Below are 13175 nucleotides of genomic sequence, written 5' to 3'. Positions count from 1 at the left end.
ACAATATCCTTAACTTCCTTTATCTTTATCTTTGTTTCTCATTTCTAAGGCAACACTTATTTGTAGGAAAGGGAGTCACATGCATACTGATTCAATCCCTTAAAAAACGGGGTTTATGACATCTTGTCAAAAGCTTTCTGAGGTCAGTTTATATTGTGTCTACTAAATGTTCTATCAGATTTCTAAGTAATTCTTCATATAAATTCAGTTAACTAGGTAAGTATTAGAAATCACCATATTTCCTGCAACAGATTTTTTTTGTTCCAATGTCCTCTACCAGCTTTTCTGACATGACAGTCAGACTCTCCAGTTCTTGAGTGATCTACATTGTCACATAAAGCAAAACCTAATTTTAATTATGAATATTTTCAAACACACACAAAAGTATAGAGAATTGTGCAACCAAGTTCCAGGTATCCATTACTCATATTCAGCAATTACATTCTGCCAATCCTAATTATCAATTTTTAATTGTTTCCTCATTTAGAGAAAATTTTGAGCATTAAGTTCTAACTAGTAATACAGCCAAATTCATATTCTCAGTTGAAATAAAGTTGTCACCTAGGTAGCAGTTATCTAGTTAGAATCTAAAAGCATTCCCATTCTCAAATTTCCCATCTCTAACCAACCTGCCCTCCATTTCCTCTCCTTCCCACTCCTGAGCTTTAACCATTTGTCCCAGCTAATTGATCTAACCATATCAACTGCGGAAACATAGGACAGCAGGACTTTAGGATTAGATTTGCTAAGAATATTGCTAAAAAAAGTTGAAATCTTTACTTAGTATAGAGTTGGTCTTCTGTGTACAAAGTTAATTGAAAATTAATCTTAATGGAAAATGGGACTGGAAAGCGGAGAGGAAGGTGGAAGTGGGGAAGGAGTAGGGGTGGGAGGTTGGTATGGTGGGAAGAAACACTATATTTCTAAAGATGTACTTATGAAATTTATACTCATTAAATAAAAGGTTTCTAAAAAATAAAAGAAATATTCTATCATGTAAAGAGGGTAAATAAATTGAGCATTAAAAAAAGAATATTGCTGAAAAGTCAAAATTTCTATCCATTAGCAGGTGTTTAGCCTAGCAGGTAATATTACCACATCCCTACTTCAATACCTACCTCTAGCTCCTAACTCCAGCTTCCTGACAATGCAGATCCTGGGAAGCAGTCAATGATGGCACAAATAATCAGATTCCTGCCAACAATGTGGGAGACTTGCATTGAGTTCACAGTTTCCAGTGTCAGCCTCAGCCCAGCCATGGTCTTTGTGTGCATGGAATCCCCTCCCTACCTAAAAACATCCATACCTGGTATTCATACATATGAAAGTTGATTTTCAACAGATAATGAAAGAAAAGCAAGGATTGGGGGAATAAAATAAAGGAGGATTAAGTTATGGATAATGGGAAGGGATGCAATAGTTCTAGGCTCCCTTTGGGAGACTACATATCCTTTTATATTCCTGACAGCCACAGGAATAATATAATACCCATTTGATATATTAGGAAATTCAAACCTCAGAAGTCCTGTGGTTCTATGCACTCATCTCATAAGAGCTGAAAGAAAGAATTGACTTTTATCTGCCTGACCCCTTATTTAAGAGGTAGCAGCAGGTGCTCTGGGTACTGGCATAGGAGATTGATGGGAGTCCCCAGGATAATTCCTTTTGAGGGTGAAGCCTGCAAATGAATGGTACTTTGTAATGAGACTCTTTCTCACCAGATGGTCCACTAAATTAGTTCAAGCCTTTGAGACTTAAATATAAAACAGGCAGATATATTTTTATTATAATACAGCACTTTGGATTATTGTGTTATGCTAAACATTTAAAAATGTGATTGACTTACAGTATTTCTGTAAGTTATTTGTGCTTGGTCAGCCCAACCCCTAAATGCCTGGCTGCTTTCCATAACAGACAGAACTTTCAGCCAGGCCACCAAAAATACAAGAGTACTATACGAATTTTTTCTAGTATAGCCCCAGGCTACAGGACCTTCACCAGTCTTCATTATTAATATTGCTCCTATGAGACCCACTGGTAGCAGTTCTTGATGTTCCTCCTTTGGCTAAACTATGCAAGAAGTATTTTTTCAGGAAGCCCTAGCTTGCAGGAATAATGTCCACCCATATCCTTCTTCAGCATCAGCATATATACCCTACCATGCCTAGATTTAGAAGCTTAGTCCTCTGGATCAAAGAATTAAGGGGCAGGAGGTAGCATTAAAACTTGTTTGCTATGTCTATTTAGTCTGTGTATAAAAGTCTACTCATCTAGAGATAGGAAAAATCCTGCTCTTACATCTAACTTTGGAACTAAGAAATCAATCTATCCAAACACACATGCTTCCTCCACAAAGCATGGCTGCTGAGGTGAGTGGAGGCAGCAGTGAAATTGTAGGATCCAAGAAGAATAGGGAGAAAAGTGATGTTGCAAAGAAATGAAGAACAATCTCTTGGGAAAGGGAGAAAATGTCATTGGAGGGTTCAGCAGGCAGCAGTGGTGAAGATGAAATCATGTTTCAGAAGAAGGAGAAAAGGAACCAAGTACCAAGCACTTCCTGGAGGCTTTACATACACAAAGTGAGGAGGGACTGGAAATGGAGGAGATTTTATGTATACTGTTATACTAGTTTAGGCAAGAAGTGTCATGAGGGACTTAAATTAGTGTTGGCAGTTTAAGTAGAAAAAAAAAGGATGGGTGCAGGATTCCCTGTGAAGGGAGCCTTGACCTATAGTTCAAGGCTCAGTGAGAACTGACTGGATGCAGAGGTCAGGGAAAGGAGGAACTCAACAGAGCTTTGCCTTTTTACAATGTGACCAGTAAGCGCAAGATGGCCCAAGTCCTTGGGGCCCTACACCCACATGGGAGACCTGGAAGAAGCTCCTAGTTTCAGATGGGCCCAGCTCCGGCCATTGCGGCCATTTAGGGGAGTGAACCAGTGGATGAAAGATGTCTCCGTCTCTCTCTCTCACTCTTTCAAATAAATAAATAAATAAATCTTTATATATATAAAAAAGAGTGCCCATCCTGGAAGGCAGCAGTTGATGTTTCAAATAGTTGGATCCCTGTCACCCATGTGGAAAGCCTGGATTGAGTTCCCAACTTCAGACTTCAGCTTGGCTCAATTCAGGACATTTTAGGCATTTAGGGAGTAGACTGGTGGATCTCTTGGATTTAATATAGGGTTACCAGATTTAGGAAGTAAAAATTCAGGGCTGGGCTGGCACTGTGGCATAGTAGGTTAAGCTTCCCACTGTGGCACTGGCATCCCATATGTGCACCGGCCACTCTGATCCAGCTCCCTGCTGATGGCCTGGGAAAGCAGTAGAAGATGGCCCAAGTCCTTGGGCTCCTGCACCCACGTGGGAGACCTGGAAGAGGCTCCTGGCTCCTGGCTTCAGACTGCCCAGCTCCAGCTATTGTGGCCAGTTAGGGAGTGAACCAGTGGATGGAAGATCTCTCTCTCTCTCTCTCTCTGTAACTCTGCCTTTCAAATAAATAAACCTTAAAAAAAAAAAGATCTGGGCAATTTTTCACCCAAAGATGAGCACCTGGAATATGCAGTATCAGCCAGTCTTGCTTTGCACAGAAATGAATAACATGGCAAGGACTGAGGGTTTTCCTGTTCCTTTCTCTCCATAGAGAAGATATTGCACAGCTGGGTGAGCAAAATTGCTGTTTTTCAGGTAATGCAGAAGCTCTAGAGCTGGTTTCCTTACCATCAAGCAAGCTTCACTAAATGTTTTCACCTGCATCACAAAATGAGGTGGCAGGCCATGGGGAAATAGTTTCCACATCCTGAAGAGGAATGCGGTAGTGCTGATGCTCATACTGCTGCTCCCCATGCTTGGCCAATCACTCTTGTAGGTGCAGGAAATAGCTCTAGAACTTTCAACTGGAACCTGGTCATTTAGGTGCTTTGCAGTGCCTGGGTCCCCACGCGCAAAATACACCCAGGTCCTACCTTACAGACCCAAGCTTTGTATTTCTTTCAGCATTGTCCTTGTACTCCATGAACCAGCATGTCTGATGTGGGGACCAGCAGACATCACCAGGTACCAGCTCCAAAGCACCCATCCTGCAACTGCCAACAATATTCATTTGTCCTTACACATTTAGCCTTGCATTTTGGTGCATTAATGTCTGTAGGAGAGATTACTAGTACTGGATTTGGTCGGCCAAAGAGTGTGAACATGCTCAATTTTAATGAATACTAAATGCACGTGATTTTAAAATTAGGATTGCAATAAGGAATGTTATTTTAATGGATTTTTAAAAATATGTATTTTTAGGCCGGCGCCGTGGCTCAATAGGCTAATCCTCCACCTTGCGGCGCCGGCACACCGGGTTCTAGTCCCGGTCGGGGCGCTGGAATCTGTCCCGGTTGCCCCTCTTCCAGGCCAGCTCTCTGCTATGGCCAGGGAGTGCAGTGGAGGATGGCCCAGGTGCTTGGGCCCTGCACCCCATGGGAGACCAGGAAAAGCACCTGGCTCCTGGCTCCTGCCATCGGATCAGCGCGGTGCGCCGGCTGCAGCGGCGGCCATTGGAGGGTGAACCAACGGCAAAAGGAAGACCTTTCTCTCTCTGTCTCTCTCTCTCACTGTCCACTCTGCCTGTCAAAAATAAAAAAAAAAAATATGTATTTTTTAAAGATTTATTTTTTTATTTATTTGAAAGACAGAGTTACAGAGAGAGGTAGAGACAAAGCAAAGAAAGAGAGGTCTTCTATCCGCTGGTTCACTCCCCAGATGGCCACAGTGGCTGGAGATGCACCAATCCAAAGCCAGGAGCCAGGAGCTTCTTCTGGGTCTCCCACGTGGGTACAGGGGCCCAAGGACTTGGGCCATCTTCTACTGCTTTCCCAGGCCATAGCAGAGAGCTGGATCAGAAGAGGAGAGGCCGGGACTAGAACCAGTGCCCATATGGGATGCCAGCACTTCAAGCCAGGGCTTTAACCTGCTGCACCACAGCGCCGGCCCCTGGAATGTTATTTTAAAAATGCAATCATCCAAGGAGGAGGAAGGGAGTGAGTGTGGGCAGGAGGGAGGGTAGGGTGGGAAGTTATCATTGTGCTCTTAAATCTGTATATATGAAATACATGAAATTTGTTCACTTTATATCAATTAAAATTTAAAAAAATAAAAGTGCAATCACCTAACTATAAATCAAACATCTCATAAACTTCATTTCAAATGTTAAGTATATTTAAACCCTTCTTTAAGTAGAGAACTGAGTTCTTAGCCAGTCTCTCATTAACAGTACTTTTGCTAGGCCCACATTGAGGCATAGCAAATTAAGCTACCACCTGCAACCCCAGCATTCCATATTGAAGTGACATCCTGATAGTAGGGACTCCATTTTAGAGTACCCAAGATTCCATCTTGAGAAAGCACTCCCCCTACTGTGAAACTATGGTCAGAAACCAATTATGATTTAAAACTAAGACCATAACAGTACACTACATCTCGTTTGGTAAAATATAGAAAATCCCTTAGTATGATTGTTGAAACTTAAAACAGACAGGTTGCACCTGGATTAATGTTAAGATTGTAATTTGTCTATGTCCCGCATATGATTTAGATCAGTACCTGGACTAATGTCAAGATTGTAATTGATACTGTTAAGATTGTAATTGATATTAGTTTCACATATGGTTTAGGTCAGCTTGACCCTAGTAACCATGTGTTCTCCCTCCCCTCCTTGTGGTTTTTGCCTTCATAAACCCTGTTGTTTTGAGCTTCGGGGTTGAGAGTTCTTTAGGGCATGAGCCTGCTCTCAACCACAGCAATAAAGGACTGTCAAATTTTATCATTGTGTGGTGCTCCTCTGTTTGGACCTGCTCAGGCACAACAATATAAGCTCCAGTTTAAGTCCTAGATGCTCGACTTCCAGCTCCCTGTTAATGCACCTAGAAAAGCAGCGGAAGATGGCCCAAGTACTTGGGTTCCTGCTATCCATGTGGGAGACCCAGACAGAGTACCAGGCTTCTGGCTTCTGCCTGGCCCAGTCTCAGCTCTACGGCCATCTGGGGTGTGAACCAGCAGATAGAAAATAAATCTCTCTCTCTCACTCTCTGTCTCTCTCCCTCTCTCTCTAACAAGCTTTAAAGTAAATAAATCCTTTTTTTTAAAAAAAAGTATTTTTGTTGTTAAAAATCCCTTGTTTTATTCTGCTTCAGAGCATCTTGTATCATTACTTCTAGATATACTTCTAATATACCTTCTTAAACTTAAGGAAAAATCAGTTTATATATTTTTTACTGAGGTTTGTTTGAAAAATAAAACTGTGGGGCCGACGCTGTGGTGCAGTGGGTTAATGCCCTGGCCTAAAGCGCCAGCATTCCATATGTGCACTGGTTCAAGACCCGGTTGCTCCTCTTCTGATCCAGCTCTCTGCTATGGCCTGGGATAGCAGTAGAAGATGGCCCAAGTCCTTGGGCCCCTGCACCTGTGTGGGAATCCCAGAAGAAGCTCCTGGCTTCAGATCGGCGCAGCTCCGGCTGTTGCGGCCATCTGGAGAGTGAACCAGTGAGTGGAGGACCTCTCTCTCTCTGCCTCTCCTCTCTCTGTGTAACTCTGACTTTCAAATAAATAAATAAACCTTTAAAAAAAGAAAAAGAAAAAACTGCATATATTTAAAGCATATGACATGATTTACTATATGAGTATAGGTACATTGTGAAATGATTATCACAATCATGGTATTATCGTATCCATTACCTTAGAGAAAGAGAGAGGTCTTTCATTGATTCACTTCCTAAAAGCCTGCATCAGCTGGGGCTGGGCCAGGATCTGGGAATTCAATCCAAGTCTCCCATGTAATTGGCAGGGACCCAAGTACCTGAACCATCACCCTCTGCCTCCCAAAGTGCATTAGCAGGATGCTGGAATAGGAAGTGGAGCCAAGACAGGACTGTCCAAAGTAGCATCTTAACCATTGCAATAAATGCCCAACCCAACTACCCATCTCCTTGTTACTGTCTATCTGTCCTTCCTTGGTTCCTTTTTGCAAGAAAAGACTGGTTCTCTGCATTCTATAAAATGTATTTTATTTGTATATTTTCAACTTTTTCTTCCTCTAATTTTAAAGATCCTGTTATTTGCTGTTCTTCCAACTCAAAAGTAATAAATGCTTTTTAAACCTGTGAGACAATGCAATACAAGGATATACTAAGACAAAGCTGATTACCTTGACCTGCTGATATAATCAATATTAACAGCCTGTTGAATAAATTTCCATAATTTGCCTTTGCTCATACAAAGACCAAATACATGTGCAAATATATATTAATTTTCACGAAAATATAATCATATGCATTATTCTATAATTTGTTTCCCTTATTTATATATGTACATATATACATAAATATGTATATATGTGACAATAAACAGCATTTAGTACATTACTAAACAAAACATAACAAGAGGGGCTGATCATTGTAGTGCAGTGGATTAAGTCCACTTGCAATGTCAATATCCATATCAGAGTATTGGTTCCAGTGAATCCCAGCTGTACCGTTTCTGATCCAGTTCCTTGCTAATGTGTCTGGAAAAGCAGTGAAAGATGGCCCAAGTGCCTGAGCATCTGATATCCATGTGGGAGACCCACACAGAGTTCCAGGCTTCTAGCTTCTACTGGCCATGCTTTGGATGTTGTGGCCATTTGGAGAGTGAACGAGAGGACAGAAGATCTCCCTCTCTCTCTCTCTCTTTTCCTCTCTCCCTCCCCACACTCTCTCATTCTACCTGTCAAATAAATACATATCTCTCTCTCTCTTTTTTTAAAGCATAATGGAGATAGTCTGCAGTCTTAAATTCCTTTCCAGTTTTAAAGTTTGTTTTGTATTCCTTTAGGGAACATGTCACCATTATAATGATTTGTAATGAATTGCTTAATATCTTCCTCCCATGTTAGCCTGACAGCTGTATGAAGCTATGGGACTTAATTTCTTTATCATTATATCCTCCCAGAATTTGGGGTAGTGCTTCAGGGACAGCAATTGCCTGAAATCTGTTTGGTCATGGTTTCAGTGCTCCTAGAAACTTTCCACTTTCTTAAAACAGGGTCACTGCAAATATTAAAATGTGTCTTCAGGAATTCAGGCCTTTGTAAGTCACCACTCAATATTATTTTAATGGAACCTAATGATAGTACATTCTAAATACTTTTAAGAATTTGTGTTTTTTTAGCAAAAACCCATCTGCCACAAAATGAATTTTAAATAATGATTATTTAATTGAAAAAGACCTCTGCACTCACTATTAGGAAACATGTGGATTCTAGTTATACCTCTGCTTTTAATTTATTTTGTGGCCTTTCAAAGTTCTTTGTCTTTTCTGGGTCTAATTCATCTGTAGCTCTAACATTAACTAATTTGATAAATATTCATTGCCTATGGTAGCTGGTTCTGTGTTAAGTCAGAGTTACAAGGGTGAATAATAACAGCCAATATTTAATAAATGCCTACTCTGTGCTTGAGTTTTTGCTATGGGAGTCATGTGCACGATTTCAAGTGCCTATGAGATAGGCACTCCTGTGGTGTTTTTTATACCTTACAAAGAAGAGAACCGACACATAGAAAGGTGAAATAACTTTCCCGAGATCTCAAAATACATAGTGAAGACAAGGTTGGATTACAAACAATGGGACTTTAGATCCCATTCCAGTAGCCATGGCGAATCCGTCATTTCATAATTCAAATACTTTTGCAGTGGCTTGTACTCACAAATACTGGGTGGAGCACTCTCTTGTCAACATTTGGGTGTAAAGATGAGCAAGAAGAGCTCTGACACAAGCACTACGGGGAGTAAAACCTTTTTTGCTCTCGCAGTCTTCCCGCTGGGAAGGAGGGGAGTTAGGAGGTGTCAGCGAGGCATAGGCACGCCTACTTCTGTGGGCGTTCCATCGAGCGCAGGCCAGCCTGCGGGTCATGCCAGCGGGTCGCGTTTCTCCTAACGCGACGAGGGGCGGGGAGAAAAGGCGCGCTGCGTGCGCGCGCGCCCTTCCGGCATCTACGCAGGTCCGTGGCTGACGTCGGGCCAGCGCCCCTAGCTCCGCCCCCGCTACGCCCACCTTCTTGGCTTCTGCCTCCTGGCCCTCCCCAGCTTGAGCGAGACTAACAGAGGACGCAGCTTGCGCCTAAAGTAGCTCGACCCAGAACGAAACCGAGTGGCTTGAGAACGTGGAAGGAAACTGTGTGCGGCTGCGCTTTTGTGCTCTGGAGCCATTCTAGATGCGGGTGAGTGTTGGGACCTTAGCCCAGTGGCGATCCGACCCCACTTCTACGCTGGAGAAGGCTTGGGCCCTATCCCAGTCCCGGCATGCTCCGCTCTGGATGCCCATGGAAGGTGCAGGGTGAGGATTAGTGACCCGGGGAGGCGCTCCCTTGGGCCTCTCAGTGGGATACTGAGGTGACCATGTTCTCCCTCTCACTTGTCTTCTCCATTTTGTCAGCCTCTGTTTTCCATACTTCACCCTAACCGCCTTCACGTTCAAAAATGTGTATTTCAAAAGACACCTGGATAATTTCTGCCTTTTTTGTGCCCCTGTACAATTTTTTCCCCTTCCATGTGCAGTTTTAAGTTTCCCTCTCCTCTGCACAAAATATGTGCAGCCCCAATTGGGAGGAGGAGAAGAGATCTGCTTGGAATAATTTGTGAAAGGTGTTTTATTTAAAATTTGTAAACTCATTGAGTTTTGATCAATGTTTTTGCAGGCAGGAATAAATATTGCCATCAGGAGGAATTCTGACATGTACATATCTTGTAATCAAGCGGAGACACAGACGTGAATTATATATTGGCCAGAAATAATGAAAATTGTGATATGAAATGTCAAAATCCTATATAAATTAATTTCACAGTGTAATATTAAACAGAAATTGTTTCCTGTCACCTCTGTTTTCCTTCTTGGGGATGCATTTATTGACCAAGTTCTGTGAATGACACCGGAAAAACATCCTGCCTCTTTATCCACACCCTACTCAGGAATTAACATCAGCCAAGTTATTTCACACCTTGTCATTCTGGTAGAAGTCTATCTGTTTCCTCTAGAACATAAGTTGATGTTGGGTACAAAATGTCAACTTCAGTCAACAGATCTCACTTGATTTTTGGTTTGTAGGAAATCGGGATTATTCCGTAAACTTCATTTATTAAACTCTTCATAATGTGGTAGTGGCACTATGGAGGTTATTATTCTTTTATGGAAAAAGTATTAAACTGGTGTCATGAGATCTGGTTTCTGGACCACTTCTACGGCTAACTATTTCCATTTCCTGAATTTGTAAAGTGAGAGAAATGACATTAGGTAGATTTTAAAGCCCCTTTCAACATTAAACAGAGGGAAACCTAAGTGGCTCAGTAGAACATTCTTTGTGCAAATGGGAGATTGGGGAAATTTCAGCCTTTACCAGCATAAATGGATAGCATACAATTTTTTCAACAGTTGAATTTAATGTTCGCTTTTCTTTTAATTTATAATTGAAATAAAAATTGTAGACTTTCCCCTTTTCACTTCCCTAAAGAAGAAGGAAATGTCTTTTGAGGAAATACATTTATTAATGGTCCTCGGTATGCCTATATCGACTCACTTTTCATCCAAATAATTTTTTTTTTTTTTTGACAGGCAGAGTGGACAGTGAGAGAGAGAGACAGAGAGAGAAAGGTCTTCCTTTTGCCGCTGGTTCACCCTCCAATGGCCGCCGCTGCAGCCGGCGCACCGTGCTGATCCTGGCAGGAGCCAGGTGCTTCTCCTGGTCTCCCATGGGGTGCAGGGCCCAAGCACTTGGGCCATCCTCCACTGCACTCCCTGGCCATAGCAGAGAGCTGGCCTGGAAGAGGGGCAACCGGGACAGAATCCGGCGCCCCAACCGGGACTAGAACCCGGTGTGCCGGCGCCGCAAGGTGGAGGATTAGCCTATTGAGCCACGGCGCCGGCTCCCAAATAATTTAACTACTTTAAATGGGACTATTATTATATCAATAATTAGGATACTATACAGGAAACAATTTAGGAATAAAATGGTAAATGTTAATATATATGGTATCAATCAAAAGGGTAAATACCAACATCCATGGTGTTAATCTCAAGAAATCTTCTTCAGATATACCTCAAACACCTAAAGACAGCAGCTGTTAAATAAAATACTACATTGAAAACAGAAATGTCGGTATAGATCCCCTTGGTGATTTGCCAATTTTAGGTTATTTTATCTGTTCAATTTGAGGTTTTGCTGTAAAATAGGTGAGTTTGTGTTTTAAAATTATTTAATGAGTTAGGGATCAACAGTCTATGTAACACTGGCTTCTAGGGTTAATGCTTTGATTTAGTACTTTGTTAATTAAATCCTCATAAATTAAGAGCAGTAATAGCCTCCTCACAGCAAATTCTCCATAAAGGAGTTGTTACAAGGTTTCAGTTTATATTGAACATTTACAATTGGAAGCTAAAGATCTGAGAGTCTCTTGTACTGTTTGGAACTAACTTGATTTCATGCTTGGGAACCCTTTTTTATTGCTAAGAGCAAGATGTACATATATAAGAAATACTAAATCAACTTACTAGACTAATCCTTTTCTGTTACATATATTAAGGTTCTTTTTCTTCTTTATAGGAAAAAATGCTTTCTGAAAGTAGCTCATTTTTGAAAGGAGTGATGCTTGGAAGCATTTTCTGTGCTTTTACCACTATGCTAGGACATGTTGGAATTGGTCTTGGAAATAGAATGCACCACCACGAGCATCATCATCTACAAGCTCCTAACAAAGAAGATATCTTGAAAATTTCAGAGAATGAACGCATGGAACTCAGTAAGAGCTTTCGGGTGTACTGTATCATCCTTGTAAAACCTAAAGATGTGAGTCTTTGGGCTGCAGTAAAGGAGACTTGGACCAAACACTGTGACAAAGCGGAGTTCTTCAGTTCTGAAAATGTTAAAGTGTTTGAGTCAATTAATATGGAAACAAATGACTTGTGGTTAATGATGAGAAAAGCTTATAAATATGCTTTTGATAAATACAGCAACCAATACAACTGGTTTTTCCTTGCACGCCCCACTACATTTGCTATTATTGAAAACCTTAAGTATTTTTTGTTAAAAAAGGATCCATCACAGCCTTTTTATCTAGGCCATACTATAAAATCTGGAGACTTTGAGTATGTGAGTGTGGAAGGAGGAATTGTCTTGAGTATAGAATCAATGAAAAGACTTAACAGCCTTCTAGGAATCCCTGAGAAGTGTCCTGAACAGGGAGGGATGATTTGGAAGATATCAGAAGATAAGCAGTTAGCAATATGCCTAAAATATGCTGGAGTATTTGCAGAAAATGCAGAAGATGCTGATGGAAAAGATGTATTTAACACCAAATCTGTTGGGGTTTTTATTAAGGAGGCAATGACTAATCACCCTAACCAGGTAGTAGAGGGATGCTGTTCAGATACAGCTGTTACTTTTAACGGACTGACTCCTAATCAGATGCATGTGATGATGTATGGTGTATACCGTCTTAGGGCATTTGGTCATATTTTCAATGATGCCTTGGTTTTCTTACCTCCAAATGGTTCTGACAATGACTGAGAAATGAACAACAGCATGTGTATAATTACCACATAGGACATGTATTGTTAATGTTTGTAGTAATGACTACATATCCAACACAACAGTGTGTTTCTTTTCCTCTTTTATTTGGTGGCACTGGTTTAACACAAATTAAAGTTTAGTAGTATATTTTTCAATCAGTGGTATTTTTTTCCTTAAAACTTGTATAGAAGTTTTATTTGAAGCCTGGCTACTCTACTTGCAATCCAGCTTCCTGCCAACGCACCTGGGAAGGTGATGGGATGATGGCTCAAGAACTTGGGTCTCTGTCACCTGTGTGGGAGATCCAAATGGATTCCCTGGCTCTTGGGTTCTTCGTGCCTCAGCCCTGGCTGATGGGGGCAATTGAGTAGTGAACCAGCAGATGGATGATCTCTCACTCTCCCCCTCCCTGTATGTGTTTCTTCCTCTGTCATTCTGCCTTTCAAATAAGTAGTTTTTAAAGAGAGGGGCTGATGTTGTAACATAATGGGTTAAGCTGCCACCTGCAACGCTGGCATCCCATATGGGTGCTGGTTCAAGTTCCAGCTGCTCCACTTCCATTCCAGCTCCCTGCTAATGTACCTGGGAAAGCAGC

At 41.4% G+C, this 13175-nt stretch overlaps 1 protein-coding gene across 1 annotated transcript; it reads left to right on the top strand.

Annotated features, from left to right (window-relative positions):
• Positions 1 to 8956: 8956 nt before the first annotated feature.
• Positions 8957 to 12735, top strand: C1GALT1C1 (C1GALT1 specific chaperone 1). The gene is made up of 2 exons (XM_002720266.5): positions 8957 to 9238; positions 11615 to 12735. Exons 1-2 carry the CDS (start codon positions 9233 to 9235, stop codon positions 12575 to 12577), a joined length of 969 nt encoding a protein of 322 aa, XP_002720312.2. The 5' UTR covers positions 8957 to 9232; the 3' UTR covers positions 12578 to 12735.
• The last annotated feature ends 440 nt before the right edge of the window (positions 12736 to 13175 follow it).

Source organism: Oryctolagus cuniculus, chromosome X (assembly GCF_964237555.1).
Source record: "Oryctolagus cuniculus chromosome X, mOryCun1.1, whole genome shotgun sequence".
Classification (NCBI taxonomy): Eukaryota; Metazoa; Chordata; class Mammalia; order Lagomorpha; family Leporidae; genus Oryctolagus; species Oryctolagus cuniculus.
Note: the sequence above shows the minus strand (reverse complement) of the source record. Positions and strands in the feature narration are given on the sequence as shown.